Source organism: Pezoporus flaviventris, unplaced genomic scaffold (assembly GCF_033815535.1).
Source record: "Pezoporus flaviventris isolate CSIRO_AGI_PZ_B2104156 unplaced genomic scaffold, CSIRO_AGI_Pfla_v1 ptg000023l, whole genome shotgun sequence".
Taxonomy (NCBI): domain Eukaryota; kingdom Metazoa; phylum Chordata; class Aves; order Psittaciformes; family Psittacidae; genus Pezoporus; species Pezoporus flaviventris.
Window position 1 is genome coordinate 19,749,824 of NW_026892571.1, and position 27,943 is coordinate 19,777,766.

At 53.8% G+C, this 27,943-nt stretch overlaps 1 protein-coding gene across 1 annotated transcript; it reads left to right on the forward strand.

Moving 5' to 3' along the window:
* Window positions 1-351: 351 nt before the first annotated feature.
* On the forward strand, window positions 352-27,311 carry SH3RF2 (SH3 domain containing ring finger 2). The gene is made up of 9 exons (XM_061457157.1): window positions 352-433; window positions 1,004-1,489; window positions 13,138-13,407; window positions 16,923-17,243; window positions 21,382-21,476; window positions 23,420-23,590; window positions 25,234-25,454; window positions 25,997-26,349; window positions 27,027-27,311. Exons 2-9 carry the CDS (start codon window positions 1,118-1,120, stop codon window positions 27,309-27,311), a joined length of 2,088 nt encoding a protein of 695 aa, XP_061313141.1. The 5' UTR covers window positions 352-433; window positions 1,004-1,117.
* The last annotated feature ends 632 nt before the right edge of the window (window positions 27,312-27,943 follow it).

Here is a 27,943-nt window from a genome sequence, read left to right on the forward strand (position 1 = left end):
GTGATGGCACTGACACACACCTCTTGTCCCATGGAGCAGCTGCTCCTGAGGCGAGCATCCCTAGGAACAAGTGCTGGAGCAGTCGCTCCCTGTTTGGAGCCCTGGGCAGAGAAAGCCAAGGCTAGGTCAGGTCTGCCACTCGCTGCCCACCCCAGCAGCCACCCCAGCACCTCCCCATGCAAAGGGTCCGCTTCGGCCCCTCGGCACACAGCAGGCACTGGCTTCCCATCGGCACTGCGGGGCCACACAGCCACCACAGGCCCGGACTTGCATCCACCGTGGCGTGTGCTTCAGCCCCAGCCAGCGCCGGGGGAGCTGAACAGGTTGAGTGACTTCAGGCTGTGGGAGGAATAATCGTCTTGGGTTGCTTCAGAGAGCTGAGGCAGCCAAACCGGGCGAGGATGGCACTGCGGAGCGCCTCAGCCTCTGCCAGGTACCTCGGAGGGTTTGTGTTTGAAGGGTTTTTATAGCTCTGCTGTCAGAACGGGTGGCGAGCGAGCTGAACTGGGACCAGTCTGGGAAGCGAGGCAGTGGGTGGGTGTATGAGGGATGCGTGCAGCGAGCGGCTGCCTCCAGCCGGAGCCCAGCCTGAACGGGTCCAGTCTGATGCTTATCGGGGACTCCTGTCTCCTGAGCTGGTGAATTCTCCACTGCTGTGTCAGTTGTGATCCACAGACCAGGGAGCACTAAAGACACCTTGCGAGCAGCCCCAGTAAGGCTGAGTGTGCCTGTCCAGCTCACCCCGCTGAGCCCAGCCAGCAGGACCTGTGCTCCTGCCCCAGTGCCAGCCCTGACGCTGCCCCCTTGCTATCCCCTCGAACACCATCCATCCCCTCGCACGCACTGAGTCACAAGTGACTCACTTCAAACTTGGATGCGGGCGCAAAGTATACATTTGCAAATTGGCTGGTGAGGCAGCGCTTCGCAATGTAGGTGGGATGTATTACATACTCCAGCAGTCAAGTTGTGCTCTCTCCTCCCTCCTCCCTCTCCCTCCGTGCAGGATAGCTGCCTCAGCCCAGCGTGCTGGTGCGGTTCTCGCAGGCGCAGCAGGGTGCCTCAGCCTGCTCCAGTGGATGTGGCGTGCGGATGGCTCCGGCTCCACGCTGCACTGAACATGGATGATTTAGCTCTCCTCGACCTGCTGGAGTGCCCTGTGTGCTTTGAGAAGCTCGACGCCACGGCCAAGGTGCTCCCCTGCCAGCACACATTCTGCAAGCCCTGTCTGCAGAGGATCCTGAAATCCCAGAAGGAGCTCAGGTGCCCCGAGTGCAGGACCCTGGTGCTCTGCAGCATCGAGCAGCTGCCCTCCAACCTGCTCCTCATTCGCCTCCTGGATGGCGTCAGGTGTGGACAGAACGTGGCCAGGTTTGGCTCCATCCAGAGGACCGGGCTCTTGTCATCGCCTGCCTCCATCAGGAGAGTCCCCAGGGGGCTACAACTTCATCAGCACCGGCTGGCGACCAATCCCAGGCTCCACATGGAAGGGGTAAGGAGAGTCCACGTTCTTTACTGTGTCCGTGAGCAGACAGCTTTCTTCCCGTGTGCCAAGAGCTATGAAACTTCCCTGTTAGCAGCCTCACAGAAATGTTTGAAGTGAGGGAGATCACTTTGCAAATCTGGCGGCTGTGTCCTTTGATATTTGACTGTTTCGGGTGCAGCACAGCAGTGATTGCATTGGCTCTCAGGCTGACACAAAGCCAGGCTGCCCTTCTGACAAAACCTTCATAGATCTGTTTTCCCCAGGAGTTTTCAGGTGCTTCCTGACTTCTGGGGGGCATTTGAGGCACCTTGACTTCAGGGCAATATACTGATTTGTGAGTGATAGCAATTAAATCAGTAATTGCAAAGCTGTAACTGTTAGAGGTGGAGAAAGGTATTTCCTATCACTGCACCCCAGTTTCCCCAGCATTAAAAAGGAAGGAGCGTCTAATGGTGCTTGTGTCCCTGGCACAGTACTTTGAGGTTCACTATTGAAAAGCATTAAACTTGAGTTACTAGCTGTATCTAGGGAGGTTTTTAAGTTGTTTCTGTCATTTTCTTCAACAGTACAAAAGCTTTTCTTAACTAATGAGGACATGATATTAGAGCTGTTCGAGGAGGCTGGCTCAGACGGAATGTGGGGTAGAGACTGAGATGTGGCTTCACCTCTCCTGCTCTGTATTCCTGGGTTCCCATTTCTCCCACCTGAACTATTCTATGCAGCATCCGTACAAACCTTTCCATAACATTCAAAAACTTGGCTCAAGTGGCTGTTCAATGCCAGGGCATTTTCAGAATTGCAGAGCTGTAAATGTCAATGCAGACATAGGGCAGGTTTCCCCCCCCAACGCTGCTGTGGTTCATGTGTGTGCTTGGATGTGGAGTATGGAGAACCCCTGTGTCCCGTGGGTGCAAACCGGTGTGTTGTCCCAGGGAATCTCTGTGGCGTTAGTAAGTCATCCCAGGTGGATCACACATCAAAACCAGACACAAGCATAGAATGGTTTGGGTTGGGAAGGACTTTAAGAACATCCACTTCCACCCCCTTCCACGGGCAGGGACACCTTCCACTGGACCAGGTTGCTCAAGCCCTGTTCAGCCCCTCTCTGGTTTTCCAATTGGAAAAGCAGCACTGGGACACATCAGGGAGAACCCTTGCCATGAACCAGCTCTGCAGGGAGCGGGGATTGCTGGTGTGTTCGTGTGAGGTCGAACACTCAGACAGCAACAGCTCTCTCACCCGTTTCACCTTCCCTTTACCAGTTCTCAGGACAGGCAGGAACTTGTTGCTGATGCTGTGTAATGGCAGCATCCACTACTGAGCTCCCAAAAGCATTTTAAGACCAAACTTCTGGGAAATTCTTCCCTGTGAGGGTGCTGAGGCGCTGGCACAGGGTGCCCAGAGAAGCTGTGGCTGCCCCATCCTTGGCAGTGCTCAAGGCCAGGTTGGACACAGGGGCTTGGAGCAAGCTGCTTTAGTGGAAGGGGTCCCTGCCCGTGGCAGGGGCTGGAGCTGGAGGAGCTTTAAGGTCCCTTCAACCCATCGCCGCTGTGGTTCTATGAATCGGCAGAGCTGCTGCGTGCTGGGTGGGGGCTGCGACTGCGAGTGGCTCCTGCAGTACCAAGATAGCCTCCGATTTCAGGTGCTCTGTGGTGGAGCGATACAGAAATGCGCTACACTGAAACACTCTTAGCCCTAATTAGTTAATTAATTAGAAAACACCCTGGAATCCTCAGCTGCAAGGTGAAGAATGCAACGTGTTAGTCACGGTTTGGTTTGGTGGTTTTAAATCCCTGCAGATGGGAGCAGACGTTACCTGTGGTGCTCCAATGGGATGCTGCTGCATGCGGACCCTCTTCAAAAGTGGTACCTGCTGACAGCAAGAGCCAGGACTCCTTTGGACAAGGCAGGGCTGAGGGTGACTTGTGTCCTGCACCGTGGAGTGCTGGAGCTGGGGTATTCACCTGAAGTGGTTGGGGTGAGCGGTGGCAGAGCAGGTGCTTTTGTCAGGAATCTCAGTGGGAACAGCTATCGGGAGCCTGCTGCACCACAGATGATCCCACAAAGCTGTTTTCCTGGCTGCTCTTAAGTGCAGCATTCATTTGCAACTACAATGCAAGGTGCTCACCAGAGAGACTGTCCCCATCTCGCAGCCTGCTAATTACTGCTAATGCTATACAGCACTTCATGCTACAAAGCAAGTAAAATTAGGGTGCACCATGCTGCACTGCAGCCAGATATGCCATCCAAAGCAGGATGCAGGACTTGTTTTGTTTTTACCAAAGAAGCTGTTCTATAAATAAACTTCCTTTACTCCATGGAGCTGAGAAAATCTCAAGTTTGATCAAAGTTTCTCTGCTCAGCAGAGGTGTTTCCTTGCCAACTTTTTGCTCTTCATCCTCGTGAGCATCCATGAAGGCCAAAAACTGAAATAAATCCCCTCATCACCAAGCAAGCCAAGATCTTGTACCATTCTGAGAGGGAAGCGTGAGCCAGCTGCAGCAGAGCTGCTGAATTAGCAGCAATTCAATACCTGGGTTTCAGTCAGGAATTTCACAGAGCCAGTCCTCAGTAAACAGGCAATATTACAGTTACAGCCCATCCCAAATCCCAAACTCCTCATTTGCTAGCACTTAAATCACTTCTGAATTCACTTCCTACTTGCTAATCCAAGGTGGGCATAGCCTGGGTTTGTGCCCATGGGCCCATGTGTATGTCTCTGTACCCAGAATGTGCCTCTGTAAAGACCGACAGTGCTGCACCGCGACCGCTGGCACTGCCCAGTACCTGCTCCCAGGACACCTGTCCAGGCTTTAGGATCTCTAGCATCTATGCAGAGAAGCCAAGACTTTGGATTTTCAGGATCTCCTCACAATAAACTGTCTGGAATTTAAGAATAAAAGGATTTGCTAGGAGGTGAATGTGTAAATAATCTACGCTGAAGCCTTTGAACTCTTAGGAACCGCCCCTGGCGTGTGCCAGATGTGGTTACGTCTTGTGCTGAAGCATCCTTCTTATCTGGCTTCAGCCCCAGTGTCAGCTAAACACAGCTCTGCCGCAGGTGAGAGAACAGAGGCTCCTGTGTGCTGAGCTGTACACGAAACTCCCGTAGTCCCTGAGGAGCAGCAGGCCTAAACTGTACCGTACACACAGCAAAAATCACCCAGGCCACTGAACAGCTATTTGGATGATGAACTTTGTCATGCAACAAACAGGGCAGTGAGCCAGAGGAGCAAAGCTGCGGGTATGACAGCTTGCCTTTGGAAAACACAGACCACACAAATCTAACTGTGACTGGCTATTTTCTCTCTGCATGAACTGAGTGCTGTAACACCCCCCTCCAGCATATCATGGGAGATAGACAGATAACACCTCTATTGAGATAAAAATACACTGCACTCCAACGTCGCCACCTTCACACGGATGTCTATACATAGTGCTTGTGTCTTGGTATTTTCTTCTCCTCCAGAAACATCTCCAGCTCCTTTCTGAATTTGACAGACAGGGCTTGGATTACTGGATCTTTTTGAAACCTTATTCAAAGCAACCTTCACGTTTGCTTTGAAGGAGGCACTCACTGTGCAAACCACCCTCCACACCCCCAAAAACACCCAGCAGTTCCTGTGCAGTCACAGTAATGACCTCATCACGCGTGTCATACCATCTTGGGACGGACACACGTTAAACCGACGTCACAAACCCGGGACTCAGCACAGGAGCATTGGCACAGGATACCATCTGCCTTTTTTGTCCCTTGCATGTAGTTTCAGCACTTTTATCTACTGCAGAGAGTGAAGTCACCCCCATACAGATTGCCTGGTGATACACACCCCAAAAGCTTGTGCGCAACAACAACAGGTTCACGAGCACAGAAGCAGGAGGCTTTGCAGTAGCTGTAAGCACTGCTGCAGCCATGGGGAAGGGTTGGTGTTACACACAGCGGGACGCTCGTTCGATGCCGCAGGGACCTGCAGGCCAGCCCCAGGAGGCAGTTTCCCTGGGTTCACACCATTAGGTACTGAGCTGCAAACACAGGAAGTGTTTTAACTTGTTACCACGGCAGTGAGTCAGGCTCAGATGCGAGTCAGAATAGAACAGCAGGGCTCTGCGGCGCACTCACCTGCTGAGCATCCCGGTCAGCCAGGACCATGCAAGCCGGAGTCCTCCTCTCCCTGCAGGCTCCCAGCTGGCCCCGGGTCTGTGAAGTTGGTCATTGGCCTAAGCTTGTAATTGGCCCCTCTGGAGGGAAGGGAGAGGAGCAGACACGTTCATGGGCAGCACTGCCAGTGCACCAGGGCTGGAGCTAAGAGGAGTCCTGAGAGCTGAGGCTGGACCTTGGCGGGGAGAAGGCCCATTCACTGCTGCCATCTAAACCTTGTCTTGTTTCGCTTTACTGCACCCTGGGAAAACTGCAGCACCTGCACTTAAACGCTGCACTTTGTTCTGCTGTTACTGATCCTCAGGGATCCAAACTCCGTTCAGCACCAATGTGTGCAAGGCCCTGGGAGAATTAATAATACATGAGCTTTGTTTTTAAGAAAACCTTTTCTCTAGGAGCTTGTAAGTGGACATTTGAGCTGCTCCTGATTTGGGGAACCTCCATTTTGCTTTGTTGTCAGGATGGGAGACATGGGTTAGGATGCTGGTTTTGACAGACAGGCTTGTGTCCTTTATCAACCCAACTTCTTTGAGAGGGTTCCCTTTGGGCCATCAAGAACTGATGAGCCCAGAGCTTCTCACTGGCTTTGCAGTGTCCAGCCCCAGGTCTGGGCAAGACGAGGATGCCCAAGGCCAGGCAGGCAGCGTCCTCCCAGTCCTGGCCAGTGGCTCAGGCAGGGCAGAGTGGTGGGCGCTGTTTGATGCTCATTTACCATGGGGATGGCATAGATGGGAGGCAGCAGCTCATGGGAGATGCCTGTCACTGACCACACACTCCCCTGCGACCATGTGAAAACTGAGCCCTGGGTTGCTGGGCAATCGGGAGGCGTAGGGCAGCTTTGAGCACAGGCCCCCTCTGCAGGCCTGCTGCCGGAGGATGGCCACCACCATCCCTCGTCCCCTCCTGCCACCAGCCCCATCCCGGTGGGCAGGGCACCAGGATGCGGCTGTGCCCGTGGGCCAGGCCTGGCAGTGCTGCCTTTACCGGCAAAGGAAGGGCACCAGCCAGCAGGGAGAGGGCTCGGAGCAGCAGGAGCAGGGAGCGGGATGCAGGTTTCCTCCCTGCACAATAAACAGCCACTTCTGAGAACCGCGGTGCTGAGACAGGGCATCATGACCGGGCACGCCGAGGGCTGACACAGTTTGTTTTCCGTGCGGCTTAAAACCATGACACACAACTTAACCACTGCCCGAGATTGCTGACTGCAGCAGAGACACAAACATCTGATAGCAGCAGCAATGAGTGCAAGAGGCGTGAAGAGGTTTCGCGCAGACACTGCAGCTCCAGCACACTGGTCCCCGGCAGCACCGGCTGTGCCCGGCGCCAGCAGCACCGGCTGTGCCAGCCTCCCTCCTGCCTCACACAACAGCTCACCAGGCCCATCCCTGCTCTGCCCATGCCGGCACCAAGGAGCACATGTCTGCAAGGCAAAGCCAGCTCGGGTACTGCTCCTGCCTTGTGTGCACCTTGGCCCATCTCCTGCCCACGCAGATCTCTCGTGGTTTCACACAGGCAAAGTACAGCCTGATCCAACACTGTCCATCAGGCCACAGGGACTCTACTGACAGGCAATGGGGCTGAGCACCTGCAGCGCTGCCCCAGCCATCACTGGTGCGGCACCCGCTCAGCCTCCCGTGGCAGAAGCTGCTCTGCATTCCCGTTGTTTTCCCCATTTCCCAGTTCATCTCTGCAGTGCAAAGCCAGAACCACAGCAAGCAAGGATGGGAAGCGCCCTATGCCTCAGTGCGGTGGTGTTTCAGAGGGGTGCTGGGTAGCAGACGGGGTGAGGGCTCCGGTCACCGCTGCCACCGCCCCTGTGCAGAGGTGGCAGCACAGAAACCAGCCCCAGCAGTCCGAGTGACAGGCTCCAGTACCTGCCTCTGCTGACCCCTTTGGTTGCTTTCCATCTCCCTGGTGTGTAAATCACACCCACTTACAGCTGCTGCTGAAGTCTTTGTCCAGCTAAACCTGTACAGTTTGCCTCTCCAGCTCCCCCCGGGTGCTGGCTCACGGTGCAGGGCAGCCACCAGCTTTAGCCAGGACAGCACTGGCCTTGGGTCCCGGTAACCCAACCTGGAACTGGGTGAACTCCAGTACTGACATGAGCAGGAGGGGCCTGACGCTGTTCTCCCTGGTGCACACAGTCTGCTTGTGCTTGGAAGATGGGAGCAAACCTCCTCAGAGAAATAATGCAGAAACCACCCAACTGACTGAACCTTTCGAATATAATTATATGAAGAGCTTGAAATGACAAGCTCACTTTTGATGGTTTTGTTCTCTGTGACAAGGCTGAAGTTATCTCCTCTGCCGAAAAGCAGAAAAAAAGAATTGTAATGGAAATTGATTTACATTCAAATAGCTCTTTTCATCTGACTGGATCCTAAAGAGCCCTGAAACTGTGCTACTGGAACACACAAAGAAGACCATGTGGGGCTCATTCATCCCACCAAAGTGTGGGCAGTCGGTGGCAGGATGCTGAAGGCAGTTTGCAGGAAGTTAGTAATCAAATCAGGCTGTTGTTACCGACTGAAAAGCCAGCGTGCCCTTTGGTGTCAGTGTGCAGGTAACAACCAGCTCTCCATTCATGGTGTGTAAATCACTGCTCCTCGGGAGCGTGGCCTGGGCTGTGCTCTCAGATCTGTCTGGGGTCACTGTATGCCATCCTGGGACACCTCTAGTGCTCACTTGTGATCTTGGGCCATGAAGCATGCCCTCACCTATCGCATACCACCTCTTAGAGCAGTGTGATGGAGTTCAGAGGCTCAGCAGGATCCAATTCAATGTGTTTCCCTGTGGAGCAAGCCCTGGCGAGTCCAGCCCTCCCCTGTGCCAGTCCCCTCCAACCAGCAGCAGCCCGGTTCCAAACAGCTCCAAAGTGAAAAGTAATCAAAGCCCACTTGCAAACTGAACCCGCAGTACCTACTAGGAGAAAAACAAACTGGCAGGCATCCAGGACCGGATTCCTCTTCTTCCTGGCACCATCCTACAAATAAACAGTTGCTCTCAGGGAGGCTGTTTTGTGCTACAGGAGTCGTGTATGTACAGGAATATCGCTGCCTCTGCACAGCACGGGTTTTAGCTCCTGCACAAATAGCGCAGTGCCGGGGGTGGGAGGCGAGGGCAGAGCTCGTGCAGAGCACGGGGTGCACCAGCTCCCACCAGGGCCCTGCGCCGGGGGCAGCCGGGGCCCTCCTGCCTCTCACAGCTCCCCTGCAGGGTCCCGGGTCCGCTGTGGAGGGGCAGCCCCTGAGCGGCCGCGGCTCCGGGGCTCCACGGACGCCCTGCACCAGAGCTCAGGTCTCGGGCTGCATCCCTGCGCATGGGGCGACACTCGCGAAACCCAGATCAGGATCAGGCCCTCGGCACCCACTGCAAAGACGTGGAGCTGCGGGGGGAGGAGGCCGCATGCTTGGGATGGCTCTGCCTTCGGGACACAGCGGAGAGCGGCTCCAGGGCATTCCCTGTGCGGAGTTACGAAAATGAGGGCTGGGAAACCACCGGGTGCAGGTTCAAACCCGTCCAAGGCCATTCCCGCTCCTGTGCCAGCTGCCTCCTCAGCCCCACGGGTCTGTCTGCACCGCTGGAGTCAGCAGGGTGCTACTGAGGGTTGGGGGGGCCGGTCCAGCACTGGGTTGGGCAGCGAGGCAGGAACAGGGATGCCCGGAGCAGGCAGCGCTCCTGGAGCTTGCTCCTGCCCAAACAGCTCCTGCCGCCCTCCCTTTGGCAGGCTGTAAATCAGAAGGAAGCAGTCCTGGACATCAACAGCTAATTCCAAAGATTAATTTGTCACTCATCCCATGCGACCATCAAGGTAGTCATGGACATCAGAGAAGTCAGAGCACCTGGGAAGCAGGAGGATCCCGTCTGATGTCATCAGCTGTACCTGGCTGAAGCTGTTTGAGATGAGCCTTGCTCGGAAATGGGTGATGGACTGAATGAACCCCACGTGCAGGGACATTGACGGCCTCGTGCAAAGCCCGGGGTATTGCAGGCAGCGGCTCGGTCTGGTCACACAGGCAGCATCACCACGGGGCTGTGCTGCTCATCTGGGTGGTGTCAGATGGAGTCCCCTGGGACAAGGGTGACGGGCTCACAGCCTCCATCAGAGATATTTCCGCTCCGCTGCACCCCCCGGCTTTGCTTTCCTCCTTCCTTGACAGCTCCCCATGTCTGTCCCTGGTGCCCCCTCCCCAGCCAGCCTCACACACGTCTTTCTCTTCTCTTTTCTTTTGAATACCAACGCTATGAGTGTGTGGTCTTACATTAACCCGCTGCCAATAATGAGGAAGTTATAACTAGCTCATTTAGGATAATTATAGTGTGCGTTTCTCCCAGCTATGAGGGATGCTTTGAATCGCTTCCTCACACACATGTACATATTTTTAATTTGCTTTGTTTTGTGCGGAGGGAGACTCAGATGTCTTGGATGGCTGCCCTTGCACAGCTGGTGCCAGACACCAAAAATAGCAAAACATCAAATCCTGCTCACTTATGGGCCTCAAAGCACTAGGAATTGGGGCAAGGCATTGAGAGGCATCTGCCACGGCCAGCATTACTACTGCAGCTGCAGTACTGCATGGCAAGACTGGGAAAAGAAGCCTTCTCCATTCACCCTGATGTTCTATCTCTATATTGCTGCCTCTCTGCTACCGGGCTTCCTGTAGTGTTTTCCCAATGGAACGTAATGACAGGCACTGGCCCCGCAGCTCGGGAGCGCGCCAGGAACTGCAATATTTGGCTGAACATTTTGCTGCCACAACACCCTACTACATCAAATGCTGCTTTTGGATTAACAAAAAGCAACTGGCAATGCTAACGGGAGGAAACTCCATCAAAACAAACCTGGTCCCTCCTCACCCCGCGTGCGGGAGAGCCGCTCCCTCTGCCCGCAGGGAGCTACCTCCAGGCACACCTTGTCCTTATCGCAGGGCTTAATTAGCACCACAGTTTCTGCCATTGCAATTAACCCACTTTACATAAAGCCAAGCAGATGCCTTGCAGAGGATCCTGCCCATCCACGAGTGGACAGAAACCAGCCCAGCCTGAGAACGAATTCAGGCTCGAGCTGCACCCGCGGCTGCCCGCGCTGTAGCACCAGCGATAAGGCGCGAGCTCAGGTGCCCATGAGGTGCCTGCTCAGCCCGGGTGTTGCTGCTGGGACTCTGATGCTTTTCTGTGCCTTTCCTGCACCCTGTGCACACGTTACACAACGGCGACCCTGATGCACGTCTTTTGGAAGGCTTCCTCTGGAAGATGCATTTTGTGCAGGGCCTGTGAAGCAGGAAAGCGCCCAGTGCAGTGCAAACCACATGAGTTGCTCCATGTGGGCAGATAAAGGCTTGGTTTATGCCCTAAATAAAGCTGGGAATTTAATGGGATATTTTGGGTTCAGTATCTGAACATACAAACAAAATCAGTACAAAAAGGCAACAGACCTTGGAAAAAACTGACTTGGGCCATGAAAAATCACCTGAATTGAATGGTTAGGGGGTTTATGAAGATCTTTAAAATGTTCAAGTGAATTTTAGTTGGTTCCAAACCAAAGTGCTTTGCCTTGCTGTGGCTTTTAAAAATCCTTCCTCTCTTGGTTTAAATTACCCTGATTTTTTCTGTTAACAGAGTCTTAAAATATTAGAGGCCCAAGTACAGGGAGATGCTGAACCCATCCCTGCAGTACAGGAGCTCTGGTGGGGAGGGAGCGGTGACAGTCAAGAACCACCACCAGTACATGAAGGACCACACCAGTGTTAGTTACCTGGAGAGCGTTCAAACTTACCAGCAAGCCCCAGAAGACCCACGTTGTGAAGGTTTTTGGGATGCTAAAGAAGCATGTAACATCAATATGAACTGGTCTTCACTGATATGCAAAGTTTTGCACAAATTTCAATGAGCGAATCCAAGTGCTCTATAAAATGAGGGGTGAGCTGATATCAGTGGTCACTGCAAGCTTCAGGAAACAGCAGTGGGAAAGAAAACCAGGCTTAGAGGGAAACCTGAAAACAGAAGGGGCTGAGATTTGAAAGGGCATGGAAGAGGGAGGAAAGGGTTAGAAAGGAGGTGAAGGAGTGAAGATTGTGACCAAGGTCAGAGGAAGACACACAGGGATGAGTTTTGGCCAGCCCTAATGTCACAAACTCCCCTATCCTACCTGTTTCTGCTCTCTATTCCAGCCTGCCCTCCTGTCTCATCTGTTTCCTTGCTGAAGAAAGAATATTCCAGACTCTCAGCACCCCATGGCTTGCTCACCTTTCCCAGTCAGTAGCAGGCATGCATTTCATTTCAGAGTTTCTCTTATTTTTAATACATTTCCATAACTCGTTCTTGGTGCCTTTTATGTTCTGACGATTTTGCTGTGCAGCCGTTCCCTCACCATCCCATCTGTTTGTGCTTCTCCTTCACAAGCCCTGTGTTTGCTGTTTGCACGAGCCTGGTTTGTTTTCTGGTGGCTCCTGAGGCAATCAAAGCTCTCCTGTGCTCCTTGTCCTTGTTTAACACCAGGGACTCTGTCACTGGCTTTCCAAAGGGGAGCCGGTGCTCCCGTAATCCCGTTCCCACAGTCTGTTTTTCCTCTGGGAAGGTGCGTACGTCCAGGCAAGCACCGGCAGTGGGAGTTCAGAGACTCACAGGATGGGTTGGCTTGGAGGGGACCTTAAAGCTTATCCAGCTCCATTCCTTTTTTACCAGCGATATACTTTCAGTGTCACAAAGCCAAATGTTTGCTATGAGCAGAAACTAACAGGCAAAGGGAGTTAATTAGAACTAAGCATTAAAGTAATTGCTTCCTGTTTCAAAAGCTTTGAAGTAAACACAGTACATCCAATTTATACAATTTTTCTCTTCTTGGTTCCTTTTCTGTACCAAGCATCAGTGTTTGGCAGTGCTGGAAAATGTTTCCTTCCCAAAAACTAAATTTCCATGGAAAATTCAGTCTTTTCCACGCTCCAGGAAAACAAATGGCGGGTTTCGCTCTTCCCCCTTCCTGACCTCCCAGAAGTGGCTGATGGGGGTGAGTGAACTCTGCAGAAATCCTGCCTCAGCCCTGGCCACGGACACAGGTGGATTTGGGCAGAAAAAGGCAGGCAAAGCCAGAGTGTGTCACTGGTACAATGGCGCCATTCCCACGGGACTGGCGGGCTGTTGGTGGTGATGGCTGGGAAAACAGAGCAGGGTCCTACTCATAAGCCCCCAGCACTTGGCAGCATGTACAAAACTCCGTGTTTTGCCCACGGGAAGACTGGTTTAAGGCTTTAACTGTTTCTTAATATTCTAAAACAAGTTCAGCCTGCTTTTCATCTTGATACAAATTTAGCATAAGTATTTTGCAGCTTGTCTTCATTAGAAAAAGACATCAAGAAAGGATGTGGGTAGTTAATCCCAAGAAATGCATGCTTGAGACATAGACCTCTATGTTTTCCCCAGTAATTAGGGATGCTTCTGGGGAGTTCTGTCTGTGTTCAGCATCGGATGAGCTCAAGGGCTGTTTCCCGCCCCGCAGGTCCCGCGAGCCAAGGCGCTGTACACGTACCGAGGGCACAACCCTGGAGAGCTGCGGTTCAACAAGGGGGACATCATCGTGTTGCTCCGGCAGCTGGACGAGAACTGGTACCTGGGGGAGGTGAACGGCGTCAGCGGCGTCTTCCCGGCCAGCTCCGTGCAGGTGATCAAGCACCTGCCCCTGCCCGTGCCCCTCAGCAGGGCGCTCGGCAGCTTCGACGCCAGGGGCAGGGACAGGACCGAAAACAAGGAGAGCCTGACCCTGCACAAGGTAACAGCAGCACCCAGGGCTGGGCCGGGGCCTTGTGTAAGCTGTAGGGTGTCCTACCCACCCCGCCTCCGTGGGAGCTCCCTGTTGGATACCAGGCAGTCTCCCAGGCCCCCTCAGACCCTGCTGCAGCAGTTAACCCCCCAGGGGCACAGGACCAGGACCAGGACCAGGGATGCAGGTTCCCGTCACAAGCAGTGCCTGACCCCCTTTCCCACACTGCTGTCGGTGATGTGGAGCAGCTGATGGTGGCAGTCCCCTGTCAGGATCACAACACTCCGAGCGCTCCTCTAAAACACACCTACTGACATAGCTAAAACTGCCTCCATGACTGGGGATACATCGTTTACACAGCACACGTGCCTGGCCTCCTGTGGTGCACATTTACAGAGCAACACGTGAGCTTGCAGTGCTCCCCTTTGTTCCCCAGAGGCTACAGAGCTGTTTACTCCGTTAAAGGACACGCTCTGAGTAACTGCACCTCCCAAAGCCAGCTGTCCCTGCAGTGCCAGACAAGGCGAGGCACAGCAGGACAGAAAGCACTGCCCAAAGGCATCAGCGTCCTCAGAGAAGTGACCTCTTTCTCCATCACACTGCTGCCGTGTGCTCCTCGTTCTCATGGATGGGAAGAGGAGGCAGGAGAGGAAGGCTGTGGGCTGGGTGTCCCAGGGGGTCAGAGCTGGATGGGGAGTGGTTATAACAGGAGCTGGGAGTCAGCTGTGGTTGCTGACTAAGGGGAGGAAAGAAGGGAAAAGCATCACTTAGGAGCAGCATCACACTCACCAGCAGCTCTGTGAAATGTGGGTGCTCAGCCTCCCGGTGAGGAGCACAGAAGCCAGGCAGGCAGCAGCACTCCCTGCCATGAGGATTCACTGACTTGCAGGAGGCACCTTCCTCAGTTTTCTGCCACCTGCACTGGTTTGGGTTTCACTCCATTTGCCTTTGTTGCACAGCTCACTGGGAGGTGTCGTGGTCTCTGCTCCCACAGCAGAGTTCACAAGTGGGGAGTTAACACACATAGAAAGCACACAGATGCTTCTACAGAGAGGCAGGAGCATCCTCTGATCCCCCAGCTCTGTGACAGCCATTGGCTGTTACCATCTGAAATGACACAGGTTGGGGCAGTTACTGGTAACTGCCTCCACAGTATCCTCAAAGCAGTGCCAGTGCCAGGTCCTCCACTGTTCAGACATACAAATGAAAGCAAAGAGCCCCTTACCTTACTGCAGCAGTAGTACCCCATCTCCACGAGTTCAGATGGAGACACTGTGCACGTGTCCTGCACGGGGGTGAGTGGTTTGGAGCCTTCTCTGAGCCTCAGCCTTGGAGTCAATAAAACTGGAGCAGAAAACTGCACATTAGTTCAAAAGGGAGAAAACCATAAATTCTCTTTACTTCCCCTCCCCAGGCAGGATCCTTCACAAGATGAAATGAAAACATCATAAAACTGAACAAGATTTAACTCTTCTGGGGTGCTCAGAAATGTCTTTCCAAAGAGATCTAGCTGTCAGTCAATACAAACCAGCTGCTTTCCTCTGCAATAGTCCAGATACCTGCACCCCAGCACTGCCAGGTTATTTCAGCTCCTGAAACAGACCTGAGCTGCTCAGCATGGCAGCAATTGCCCCAGTGCTTACACAGGGGTTTTCTCTCAGTTTATAGCTAAAATGCCATTTGCATCATTAGCTCTGTGTGTGGCAACTACAGAGGCATTTCCACAGGACGGAAAACCTCCAGCGAGTCAACAGCTTTTCATGTCCTCACCCTCAGACCCGTGTCCACGGCCCCGACCCAGCCACGCTCACACCTTTAAATTAAAGCCAAGCTTGAGCATTGTGCTGAGTAAGGCCAGAGGTGCTGGCGGGTCAGAGCGCATCTGCACGGGCTCCGAGCAAGCTGCTCTAGTGGAGGGTGTCCCTGCTCATAGCAGGGGTTGGAACTGGATGAGCTTTAACGTCCCTTCCAACACAAACCACCCTGCGATGCCGTGAAAGCCGCGCTGAGCAGAGGACGTGAGGCGCTGTTTGATGCTGCTGCTCTCTGGAAAGGCAGGATGAGCCCCTCGCTGCTGTGCTGGTGCCAGGCTCTGCTGGTCCCAATGCCCCAGCCTGCCCCAGCGCCAGCTCAGCGCAGCACAGGAGGCATTCCTGGTGCTAATTGTATTCCTGCAGTTTGGCGTGAGATGCAGGGTGTAAGTGGCACCAACAAGAATTCCTAGAAATAAAATTAATGCTTGTAATCATCATAATTACAGCAAGCCCTTCTCGGTGCTGTTTTATAAAAGAACACAAGTAAAAGATCTTATTTGAAGCTCTAATATATTTTGTAAAATGTCTTTTCATTTGCTGAAATCATTTTAGCTTCAGAAATTACTCATTAAGCCTGGCGTTAACAGAAGTAAGTTAGTTAGGGTAAAGGCACCAAGGAATTAGAAATTAATTATGGAGAAGGCAAGGGCAGGTCTGTTTGGGGAGATGCAAGGCTTGTCTTGGCTTTGACACTTAGGTGTCCTTTGGCTTGTCACTTGGCTTGACATTTATTGCATCTCCTGGTGATTGGAGAAGGCAGAAAAAAGTTTCCTGTTCAGGCTAAAGTTTAACTGCATATAGAGCTGACAGCATCGCCATCTCACACATGTACACACGCACACATTCAGGTTTAAAGCTTGCTTTCAGGAGCGAGGAGAAGGGAAATGCAACAGCAAGCCCTGCTTTAAAACACAACCACTTGAAGCCTCCCGCACCCCCCCTGTTGAGAGCCAGCGCTGCTGGTCCTGGGCGCGTTGCCCCACATGAGTGGGTGAGAATCTCCATGTTTTGCAATTCGTTGGTGTCAGCAGTAAATCAGGATTAATTCCTCTGGCAGCCATCGTGGTACAAACACTGTCACCACATGCCCTCTGCTATTAATACTGCCTCATCAGCAGTTCCCAGCAAGTGCTGTTTGAACACTGCCCGTATGCAAACTTCCCTCATTAAGCCCAATCCTCAACAAGCAAGGCCTTTTCCAACAGCAGCAGGATCAAGCCACCAATACTGAGGCCTACAGAGATGTCATGGGGTGGATCTAATGCTGCTGGGAAAGCCATTGGTGCTCATCAGCTGCCGGGCTCCATGTCCTGCTGCCAGGCACAGGGAAGATGTACCCAAATGTCCCTTCTAAGTTCGAGTTCAATGTATGGTGGCACTGCTGGAGAGCAGCCAGCTCTCCTTGCACCCCAGCAAGCCAAAGGCTGTCTGCAGCGTGCCGGGAGAGCGCTCGGCATTGTAACGTGTCGGCTAAGCAACAGCTTTGTAAAACAATTTTAATTCGCTGTTAGCCTTGCAGCAGTGATTTTGCATCCGGCCTTTGTCACTGAAGACAATGAGGGAAAAGGCTGAGGCACGTGTTGGTAAAGAGCACCTGTAACATCAGCTGAAATCTGCTGCTGCGTAGGAAAAGGGAGGAAAACGGGAAAACTGAGAACCCAAGGCGTGACTTGTGAAACGCGCCATCATCTCCCGCTTTGTCTCTTCCAGCCAACCACCACTGCAAGGCAGCTCCTGCAAACCAGCAAAAGCCACTGGTCCCCCCAGTTTAAGTGCACGTCCCTGCGAACGGCGTCTCCCAAAACCAAGGGCGCGGATTCTCCAGCGTTCCCCAAGGTGCCCGACTCCCGGCGGAAGAGCCTGCGGCAGTTCTCCATCACCACGGCCCTCAACACCCTCAACCGCATGGTCCACTCGCCTGAGCGGCAGGCGCTGGAGATCAGCTCCCCCGTGCTCATCAGTTCCAGCAACCCCACCGTGGCCACCCAGAGCAGCGAGAAAGCGGAGCTTCCCTACAGCACCCCCATCCAGGTAAGGAACCGGCGGCAAGAGTCCGAAGTGCAAATCCTGGGTAGAAACACGATGCACAGCTGACAGCTGGAAAAGCTAAAGCACAAATGCTCAGACAAAGCACCATGCTGCCAGCCCCACTTAGAGCTGTCATCCGCGTCAGGCTGCTGGGATATTTTCCTATCCTTTTGAATTGAAAAGGTCTGTGAGAGCTCAGGGGAATTCACCAAAAGAGAAATGAAGCTATCAGAGTAACTGAACGCGGATAAAGCGCATCCTCCATCCCGACTCCTGCAGTGAGCCCCAGGGGCAAGGGGGTGAGAGCAGAGAGTTTCTCTTTTCAAATGCACTAGCTTTCATTTCAGAAAGCGCTGCGGGGGGAGCAGCCAGGGGCTGTGCCCTGAGCCAGGCCTCTGCCTGCAGCTGCACAGCACCTGAGCAATAGCTTCTGCCAGGGAGGACAATTACCTGAGCCCTTCCCAGGCTCCAGTTGGAACCTGGGGCCGTGCTCAGAGAAGCCCGGTTTGGGTCAGAGATAATAAATGCAGACGGACCTTTACTTTAGGAGGCAAAAGGGTCTCAATTCCTTCTTCGCACTCTGACTAAAGATCTCAATAGAGAATCTTCACACATCATCTAAGATGGGAGGAAAAAAGGGTTTGTTTAGATTTATATGACATCTTTCATATTCAAGGTTGCTCTAACATTTTACAAAGCAATAAGCCAGCCCCTGGCAGTTCAGTGTCTGTGCAATAAAACCCAGCAGGCGTTTTGTACTTAGCAATAGCTTGCAAAGAGCCTTGGATGTTAGATCCTGTTTTATGTGAGAGGAAATGAAGCCTTACAATAGAACCATAATTCAATTGCAATGGTATCGTCTCACAAACCCAATATAATTTTACCAGGAATGTCTCAGTGTGAACTATTGTCAACAGCAGAAGCAATAGAGGGAATGCATTAACACTTTGCCTTCAAAGGGCTGGAATCTCCTTTCCTCTGAACAAGTTTTGCTCCTGGAGGGTCGCAGCAGGATCCGTGTTATTCACGGGGCCATGCAGGGTGCAGCTTCCCCTTCTTCCACCTCTGGGTTTGGGTTGTGATGACTGACTGCAGAGCTGAGCTGATGCCTCCCCAGGCCCCGCTGAGCACTGCCAGCCTGGGCTGCGCTGGCCACATCCCGCTGAGGTCACTCGTCCCTTTTCCTAGTATAAATCAGACGGAAAAGCTGCAGGGATGAACCTGTTGATGAGGCAGCTGCGTGATCAGAACAAAGATGCAGGACTGATGAGTAGTGGGAGAGACGGGAGCTGATGCTGATCCCAAGGGCTGGTTTACCCGGCTCAGCAGCTTCAGTAGCAAGTGCTGAGACTCTGGAAAAACAGCAGCACATCTCCAAAAGTGTGGTTGTTCCATGCAGCTAACCGTATATACACCACACCACGTGGAAGGAAAAGGTCTGTGTTTCCTGTAGTTTACAATAGTCCAGGTAAGACAGAAGAACGGAAGTAAAGAAGTTGTGTGCTGCTGCCAGCCCTGAAAACTCAGCCCAGAGTACAAGTATCAAGCTGTTATTAGAAACAGTAAAGAAGAGAGTGGGTTGAAATGCATCCTCAATCGATGTGTTTCCATGTGATTCCTGTGTAATTTAAAAACAAATGCACACATTTTGAGTGGATGTTCATTGCTGTCCTTGGAGTGAGAGTAAAAAGAGAGGGAATTTTCCAGTACCTTGTAGTTATTACATGAGACTTTCCCTAAACTATGAGACTGCAGACATTTGAGGGAGACCAAGGAGATCTTTTGTATCCCCCGAAGCACAAACAATGAAGTGTCCTTCGGTGCAACCCTTTGCTGCTCGTTGAAGGGGGCTGATAAACCTGGCACCTGCATCCAGTGCTTTGGGCTTTTCTAGGTAATAAATAAGCTGATCTTGCAGGACCCAGCTGTCAGGAGCACCAAGAGCACCAACAGCCCTGTGGTGGAATGCAGATCTCCCTCCCCATGAGGCATCTCACAAACCTCCGGACAAGGAACTGTTGGTGTCAGCAGAGTACAGAGGAGGAGAGCTGGAAATCCCCTTGGTGACAACCTAGATAGGGAGATGGAGCAAGAGAGGGATTTTAGGAGAGGCAGGAAATAAAACTCCTTATACTTGTAAGGGATTGAAAGGTACTCACAAGAGATCAGCACAAGTGAATGCTGAAATCAGTCACACGTGCCTGGAAAATCATTGTCTTTTTCCTCTCTGTTGAAAATACAAACACAGCTTTGATGCAGGCTCTGGAAGGATCGCTGCTTCCATGCAGAGGGGTAATAGAGAGATGGAAAACATGAAGCTCTCCACTCAGAAGTGGACATTTCTCCACAGTTCCATCAGGAGAAACAGCAATAGTTTGTTATTTTGCTCCAGTGCAAGGAAAAAACCCTCCAAATCCCCAAATTTCAAAGGTTTTGATTTTGAAGATTACTAAAACAGAACTGTAATTTCCAATCAGCTTCATTTATTGAGAGCCTGCTCTGCCCCTGCCTGGGCTAGAAAACGAGGGCCCAGAGCTGGTTTGAAGCTGAGCTCCAGGTCTGGAGACAGACTTACAGCTGCTGGGGTTTAATTAACGTAATTCACCGGGGAGCAGCAGCGCCGGTGAGTCACTCCCGCTCTGCCCCGGTCCTTGCTAAGCCAGCGCTCCAGCTCTGTGTCACAGACATGACCACTAGAAATTAGATTGGAAATGAAGGAGAGATTAAAGCCCTGACAATCTCCTCATGAAAGGTGCTGTGGTCTTTGCTGGCGAGCAGGGCTGCCAGCCACATCCCAGCCCAGTGACTTTCCCTGGCCTGAGATTCCCCAGGGATGCTGCTCTGCCTTGCTGGGAACTTCGCTTTCGCATCCCAGCAGCAGCCACAGTGCAACCCAGCTGATGCCTCCCAGCATTCCAATGGGGACGGGCGGCTGGCTCACAGCAGCTCACCCTGGGGTTCCTTTTTTGTGCTTTAGGAGGGATAGATCAGCCCTGGAGCAGCTCCAAAGCAGAGCAAGGTGACGCAGACCCACAGGGCATTACAGCCATGGCTCCAGCCCCCCGTGGGAGGGACCACCTCTGGATGTGTCCTTGTTCCCACTAACCCTCCACCTCACTGCTGGGCATCCAGCGGCCAGCCAGGACAGGTCAAAGAGTTCTGTTTTCCCTTGCCATTTGAAAGGCAGCTGGGCTTTGATGGGAACGGGAAGGGTCACTGCCTTCCTGAGGAAACTCCCAGTTTTCATTGAAAGACCTTGCACCCTGACTGCTATGTATGCTTGCAACCAGCAAAAGAAATACTTCCTTTCTAGCACACCTTCACACAGCTCACAGCAGGATCCAGCCAGCGCCTCCCTTTGCTGAAACACAGTAACCCCCCCCAGCACTGCGAGTCTCCTGGCCAAGGGGGAAGATACCAACACATGGTCCAGATGTGGCCCCAACAGGGGAAAAGCACAGAGGAGACACTTAAACCTCCACGTGTTGAGGTGATCACCTTTGACAGCAGAAACGGAGCTGAGGTTCCTCCCCAGAGCATGAACCCCTACAGGAGGGCAGAGGGGGCATCATGGTGACCGGTACCTCCCTGCGGATGCAGGGTGACAGTGGGAAAGGGTCACCCCAAACCAAATAAACCCAAGCAAGGAGCCTCTGCCCGCGCTCTCACGCTGCTGCTCTTCCTGGCACAGCCACAGCTCCCTGTGCACACAGGGCTATGGAGCAACTCGGGGCGCCACAGACATAGTAAAGAGCTTTAATAACAGTTATTAAAAGATCACTGGGCAAGGACTGTATTATTTGGGGTTTAGACAATGCCAGTACTCCCAGCTAGAGCTACATAAATAACAAGTGAAACAGCAGCGATTACAGCAGTCCTCACCTGGCAGGCGGGACGCTCTCCTCCTCGTCAGCAAAGTCTGGGTTTGAAACGCTTCCCAAACCCCCTTTCCTCCCTGGAGCAGGCACCAGGATTTTGTCGAATGCTCCAAACTCTTCTTTCTCCTCAAGCAGCTTTGGTTGTCGGCTTTTCTGAAGGGTGGATGAAGCCTCTCGAATGCCTTTAGCTGCTCTCCCAGTGGCTAAAGTCAGTTCATATTCGGATTAACACTTGGTTTTCCTTGCTTTCCTTCTCCCTGTAGGTCAGTGCATCCTACTACCCTGCGCCAGGATCACTGGGGCACTCAGCGGCCATCGTCACTCTTCCCCACCTGCAGCACCACATATCAACTTACATGTACGTACAGAAACCCATACACCTTGGGGGGTGTCATGTAATTTTTGGTCCCCTCACCTCAGGCTTATCCAGCCCCAGGCTCTTGGGAGCTGGGAGGTAAGGGCAGAGCAGGGCACAGCTCCCGTGCACTTGGATCCAATGCAGATCCATGCAGGAATGTGCTTGGCTGGTCTAGGCAGGGGCTCACAGAGACTTAGTATCAAGGTTGAATTGTTCTGTTCCCAGCTGGTGAACTGTCCTTGCACCTCACTACCTCACTTCAGTATTTATAGACATACATAGTCCTGCCTATTAGTCAAGAGTACGTTTTAGATCTTTTAAAGAAACGAGTTACTGCTGAAGTGCCTCCAGGTATTTCTTTCGAAGCAGGTCAGTGGTGTTTTGGATGATCCAATCTTTTAAAACTTTCCCAGAGTTGAAATCTGCAGCCGATGTATTGCAGTGATTTGTTTTCCCCTAGATAAGATTCATCAGCCTGGCACTGTAGTGAGCTGCCTAATGACAAGAGCACAGCAACACGCTGCCTACATGGCAATTAGCACCTCCGCAGTATCGAGCCCGACCTCTGGAAGCACAAGTACATGAGTGATAGCTGCAATCTGTGCCACGCTCGTGATGTTTGCTATGTCCATGCATTAGCATAGGGCACCCAAGACTACCACACGCCCCTGATCGTGAGCACAGGCAAACTCCTCAAAATAATTTGCAGGGAGATCCTGTGTGCCCAACCAGCTGCCTCCTCGGCACAGCTCCTTCTCCAGCCCTGCAATAGCAAACCAGCATCTGCGTGTCCTGCCCCTCAAGACGACTCCTGCATGAAGTGATAAACCTGCACAATCAGAACTCCCTTAGCTGAACCTCGCCTGGCCTCTGCAAGTCAAATCACGATCCAGAGACAGGCGTGCAAGGCGAACTTTCACATGGTTGTTCTGAACAACACCCAGAGAAAAACCTTTCAAAAGGCACGGGGCAGCCCTTGCCTATCGGACATTTGTCTGTGGTGTCTATTTTCTAGATGCTATCTGGTAATGGCTGTATTGGTCCATAACTCAATGTCTGGGAGCAGATCACATTCCCCTTGAAAACAAAAACCAAACCTACAGTGCAATGGAATGCACTGGAGACTTCAGGTTCCTTAAAGACCAATATTGGGAAAGTTCTGAAAAATATGTCATTTTCTTGTGCTCGTGGTTTGCTGTGGAGAGCAAAGCTTCATCCCCTGCTCTAGCCCCAGAAAACAGAGCTTCAGAGGGGATCTCAAGTGAATTTCCAGCCCAGTGTCCTTGCTAGCCAGGAGAGGAGCCATGTGCCTCCTCCCTTGCCCACTTTGTCCTCAAAGCCCTGGTGGCAGCAGCTGAAGTCCCAGCATTACTCTATTCTGCTCCCAGAAGGAGGAGGACGAAAGGGAGGAAGATAAGGTTAACATCCAGGTTGCTGCACGAGCAGTGCTCCTCCTGCACCTCACACCTCCAGATGATGCTCAAGGCAAGCAGATGCATGGCCTCTGGCTCACCACCTGCTTCAAAGGCAGAATGTATTCTCAATGCTGTCAGCGGACACAGCATCCATCCTACCTGCACTCTTTCATGCTGCTTTGCCTTAGGACAAGTACACATGAGCCCTTGATCAGTATTTTCACTGTGAGGTGGAGAGCACCAGCTCTGTCCTCCCTAACACTTGTCGCCCATGGCTGGCTCGGCTGGCCCTTGGGACACAAAGCACTGACGGGCTCTGCTTTGTTCCCCATTCCTGTTGGCTCTTCTCTTATTCACACCCCCTTTGGCCTGAAGTCCAGGACAGTTTCTTCCCTGTGAGTTCAATCCACAATGACAGCAGCACCCAGACAGTTGATGGGGTCTGGCTCCAGAGGCTTCCATAGCACAGTTAAACCCAGAGCCTCGGGATGTGCTCCGGCATCCCCCTCCCTCACCCTGTCTCCTCAGGTGCGTGGCTCTCCATTCCTATGCGGCTCATGGGCCGGACGAGCTGGAGCTGCAGAAGGGAGAAGGGGTCCGTGTCTTCGGGAAGGACCATGATGGATGGCTGCGGGGCATGTCCCTGGTCACCGGGAGAGCGGGCGTCTTCCCCAGCAACTACGTCGCTCCCCTCTTCAGGTCTGGCTTTTCCTGCACGATACAAGGACATGTGGAGGGGAGTGGGTAACACGCAGGATTTGGGGTTTTCTTGTTCCCCCACAGAAATCCCTGCAGGGGATTCCTGCAGCACTAACGGGAGCCGGGACGACTCTCTGGGTGGGATGACTCCCGGCAGCTCTCACCCCTTTAGTTCCTCTGTGTCCTAACTCAGCTGCACCAGGTGGGAATCACATCTCCCTCGAGCAGCCAGGGCCATGGCAGGGAAAGGGGGTCCAGCAGCATTTCCTCAGGGGCCACACAGTCGGGATGAGGGAACAGCACAACATCAGCCTTCATCCACTTGTCTGTAACCTGGGATGTCGACAGAGGCAGCAGCAGCTTCTCCCATCACTGTGTAGTTCAGTCCAGGAGCTCTGGCAGAGGTAACGCACCAGCACTGATGAGTTAGTGTGGGAGCCAGGATGGACAGCAGCGTGTCTGTGCTTGGACTCGCCTTTATTCCTTCTGGTTCATTCCAGTCTTTCTTTTTTCCTGCCAGGAAGGAAACCACATGTTGAAGGCTCTTTTAGAGTCAAAATAGTGTTCAGAACTGGCATTTAAGGACTGGACGCCACTGATCTCACCAAACAAGCATGCATTATGAACAGCAATAATTAAAATACTGTTTAGGAGAAGGATAAAAACTTGCCTGTGCCCCCGTTCCCCTGAGACAGGCTCAGGCCAGCCAGGGAAACAAGGAAGTCAGTTCAGAGCAGAGGTCCCAGTGCTACCCTAAACCCAGCTCTGCCCCCTGCACCCTCCCCATGCCCAGGAGCACCAGGGATCAGTCTCCACCTCCCCAGCTCATTTTTTCACCACCAAGCTTCCAGTAACACCACAGCCCCACCTCACCGAGAACAGCACCAACAAATAATGGAGAGCAGAGCCCTGTCACCCTAAATAGCCTCATAAAGTATCCCAACCACAGCACCGGGTTTGGAGCTGCTATTCTACCCTTCTTAGGAAATGTCTTCATAATAGATTGATGCCTGAGTTACTTGATGAATCACTGCTCAGTTATCAAACCATAAATCATTCCTCCACCCCCAAAAAGGTGAAGAATCATCAGAGGGATGTTTTCTCCTTCCCTAAGGAGCTCACAGGAGGATTTCACTGTGGCCCACTCACTCTCTCAAGGAATCCGGAGCAGTGTTTGGCCTTGTGCTGATGGGGAAGGCTGCAGAGTTTGGACAGTTTAGTGGCTTCAGGTGAAAATGTGATGGTGATTTCCCTAGGGAAGGCAGGAGAAATCGCTGCCCCTGCACCAAGGCTGCCTCTGACAGCACTGCTGAAGGTGCTGCCCAGCGCAGAGAGGGATGGGAATGGGGTAGCGGTAAGGGCAGGGGGCTTGGGCAAAGCACAAAGGCAGGGTTGGTGTCTGGAGGCTCCTTTTGAAATGCCACGGGGTTTGTGTAACGAATCCAAACCCTGCATGGGAATAATTTCTTGTAAATCAGGTGCAGAATGAAAGCCCTCGTTCCAATGGAACCAGAAACCTGGTCCGCGGTGCTCCCCACCAGAGCCCTGGCCTGGGGCGGCGCACGCACATCAGACCCCGCAGGATCCCTGCTGGGCAAACCCCGGGCACCGCGCGAGCTCATTGCCTGCTCCTTCCCGCACAGGAAGCCGAACCTCTCCGACTCGAAGATGCCTTCGCTCTACGCCACCTGGACGCTGTCGACCTCCTCGCTGTCCTCGCAGGGCAGCGGCCCCGAGCACGGCCCCCGCCAGAGCCGGCCGCTGAAGCCGGCGCTGCTGCCCGTGCCCGTGCCCTCGCCCGGGCGGAGCGCGGCGGCCCCGGGACCGGCACCGCTGCGGCGCGGCCGCGGCAGCGCCAGGAAGAGTAAGTGCTTGGAGAGGGGGGGGCTGGAGGAAGGAGCCCGTGTCCGGTCCTTACCTGCTCCTCGCAGCGCTGCCACAGCGGGTCCTCAGCTCGGGAGCCGGGCGGGAACGTCCAAGCACGGCGTGCTGGGGCTCTGCAGCCCGTGTTCAGGGTTAGCGCACTCCAGTGTACGCACAGAGCGTGTCTGCAGGCCAGGAGAAGGCAGCGCAAGCTCTCAGGAACCAGATCGCTCCTGTCCAGGAGAATTTGTGGCATTTGTTGTGCCAGTACAGGGGGATTGAGGGGTCCGAGTTGCTGGCTTTGCCAGAGCCCAGCGGTGGCTGCATCCCCAGGAGAGTCTGTGGACGCAGACGGTGCTGCTGTACATGGGGTTACTGCATGCGCTGAGCGCGTGGCTATCCCTGGGAGCTACAACCCCATAGCATCCCCATGGAGGGGGCTGTTGGTGCAGGGCTGTAACCCCTGCTCACTTCTGCCTCCGTGCTTTGTCTGTGCCGTGCTCAGTCCTGCTGACTCCTTTCCAACTGGTTCTTGCTCCCCAGACGGATCCCTGCAGAGGCCAGGGCAGGCGGGGACCCCCGTCCACGTTGCCGGCTCCCTCCGGCGTCCTCTCACCACGGTGCTGCGGCCTCAGCAGATTCAGCTCTATCCGCACCTCAGCCCCTCGCCGCACAGCATCCCCTCCGAGGCAGGAGTGAGGACAAACTTCTCCCACGACGTGTCCCCAGTGCTCGTGGTCAGAGGAGGGGAGAGCAGAACCCCCTCCGTGTGCAGCTCCCTGGTCCTGGATGCCAAAGATCCCCCGGCAAAGAGCGAGGCAGCCCCAAAGCCGCCCGCTTCGGCCCCACCGTCCATCCTGGTGAAGCCTGAATCCTCCCGCAACAGCGCTGAGAAGGTAGGGCCAGTGGGCACTGCGGTTCTGGGGCCCCCAGCCCGGCAGGTGCTCAGTGCCAGCCCAGATCCCACCAGGGCTGCACATTCCCAACACGTTTTCTAATGATAGAAATTACTGGGATTGGTACATATATTAAGAAATGGGGTATTTGTGTTGCTGATGCTGCTGACCGAGTTAAGCCCTTTAGAAAGGCAAGATGCTGCAGAGCCTCTGCATGTAAACTCACACTCAGTCATGACCAAATCTTGAGACTATTCTGAGGTCTTAAATCAGGCAGGAATCCCACTGAGGTCCCTGACAGTTTGGGAGTGAATGAGCAAACGCCACAGACCTGGGTGCTAGACCTCACATCAAGCTGGTCTCTACAGAGCTGCCCTCATCTTCCTTTGCTTTGGCTGAGCCATTTGGAAGGGAAAGTTCTTTCCCCTCTGGCAGCCAGAGGGCAATTTCGTAAAGGTAAAAGTCATTCTGCAACCCGCCCTCGCGGCAGCTTTCCCTTCCCACAGCACCAGAAGGGCAAACTGCTTCTCAAGGCCCCGAAAGCCCACCCAAGCCCCCAGGAGCGCACCACCAAAGCGAGACGGTGGTGGGAGCACCCCGGCTCCCCAGGGCGCATCACAGCGAGGGGGGTGCGCGGCTGCTTTTCCCACGGTGACTCGGGTCCCTTCTCGTTGCAGCAAGTGAAGACGGTGAGGTTTCAGAACCACAGCCCGCCGCCGCCCAAGCGGCACAGCCTGCAGCCGTCCCCGAGCCTGCCCCGCGCCAGGACGGAGCCGCTGCCCGAGCCCGTGGTGCTGGAGGCCGGGCTGGCGGGCCCCGAGCTGGCCGTGCTCTACTCGCCCAGGCCCAGCGCCAGCCCCCTGCCGCAGCGCCGGGCGCTGCACCCCAAGGCGCTGTCGCTGGACCTCTCGGGGCAGCTCACGTTCCCCATCCGGAAGAGCTACAGCGTGTCCACCAACTGAGGGCGACCCCGCTCGGCCTCCCTCGCACGCCTGCGCCCGTCCCCGCAGCATCCTGCTGCCGCCGCAGGTATCCCCAGCGTCTCCCACCACCAGCACCCTCAGCACCCACCGCTCTGGGGCTGCAGAGAACTGGGCTTGCTCGCGAGGGAGCGGGACGGGACAGGACAACGTCTGTCCCCCACGGGAGAGCCCTGTCCTGGCCCTGCCGAGGCGGGATTGTGGCATCCACAAGACTGATGCTCCCTGGCGCCCTGTGAGGCTACCGACAGCAGCAGAGGAGGAGCGGGAGGGGGAAGAGCACGTGTGGGAATCAGGAATAGTTAAGCTTGTTTTGATCTCCTCCCTGCTGCAGGGAAGCCCGCAGAGATCAAAACACTGGTTCATTACCCTCCTGCTTCTGCTGGGTAAAGAAACCATAAATCACAATCAGCCAGCTCCTGGCTAATGGCTCGTGGTGCCTTTGGAGGGGGAGTCACGCAGATTATTTTTGTGTTGGGTGGTTGCTTTTCTGTTTGATTTTAGTCCAGGACTTCCAACCAGAACACAGTTCCAAAGGTGATTTGGAGAGGAAAGGGACAATGAAAGGGACGTGCCGTTACACAGGCAAGACTCTGCAGAAGGGGTATCGAGTC

Excerpts from the sequence above, each read along its gene's own strand:
- SH3RF2 (XM_061457157.1), top strand. The coding sequence starts at position 1,118 with ATGGATGATTTAGCTCTCCTCGACCTGCTGGAGTGCCCTGTGTGCTTT. Across the intron at positions 13,408-16,922 it reads AGAGCCTGACCCTGCACAAG|CCAACCACCACTGCAAGGCA; the intron begins GTAACAGCAGCA and ends TGTCTCTTCCAG. Across the intron at positions 17,244-21,381 it reads CCTACAGCACCCCCATCCAG|GTCAGTGCATCCTACTACCC; the intron begins GTAAGGAACCGG and ends TTCTCCCTGTAG.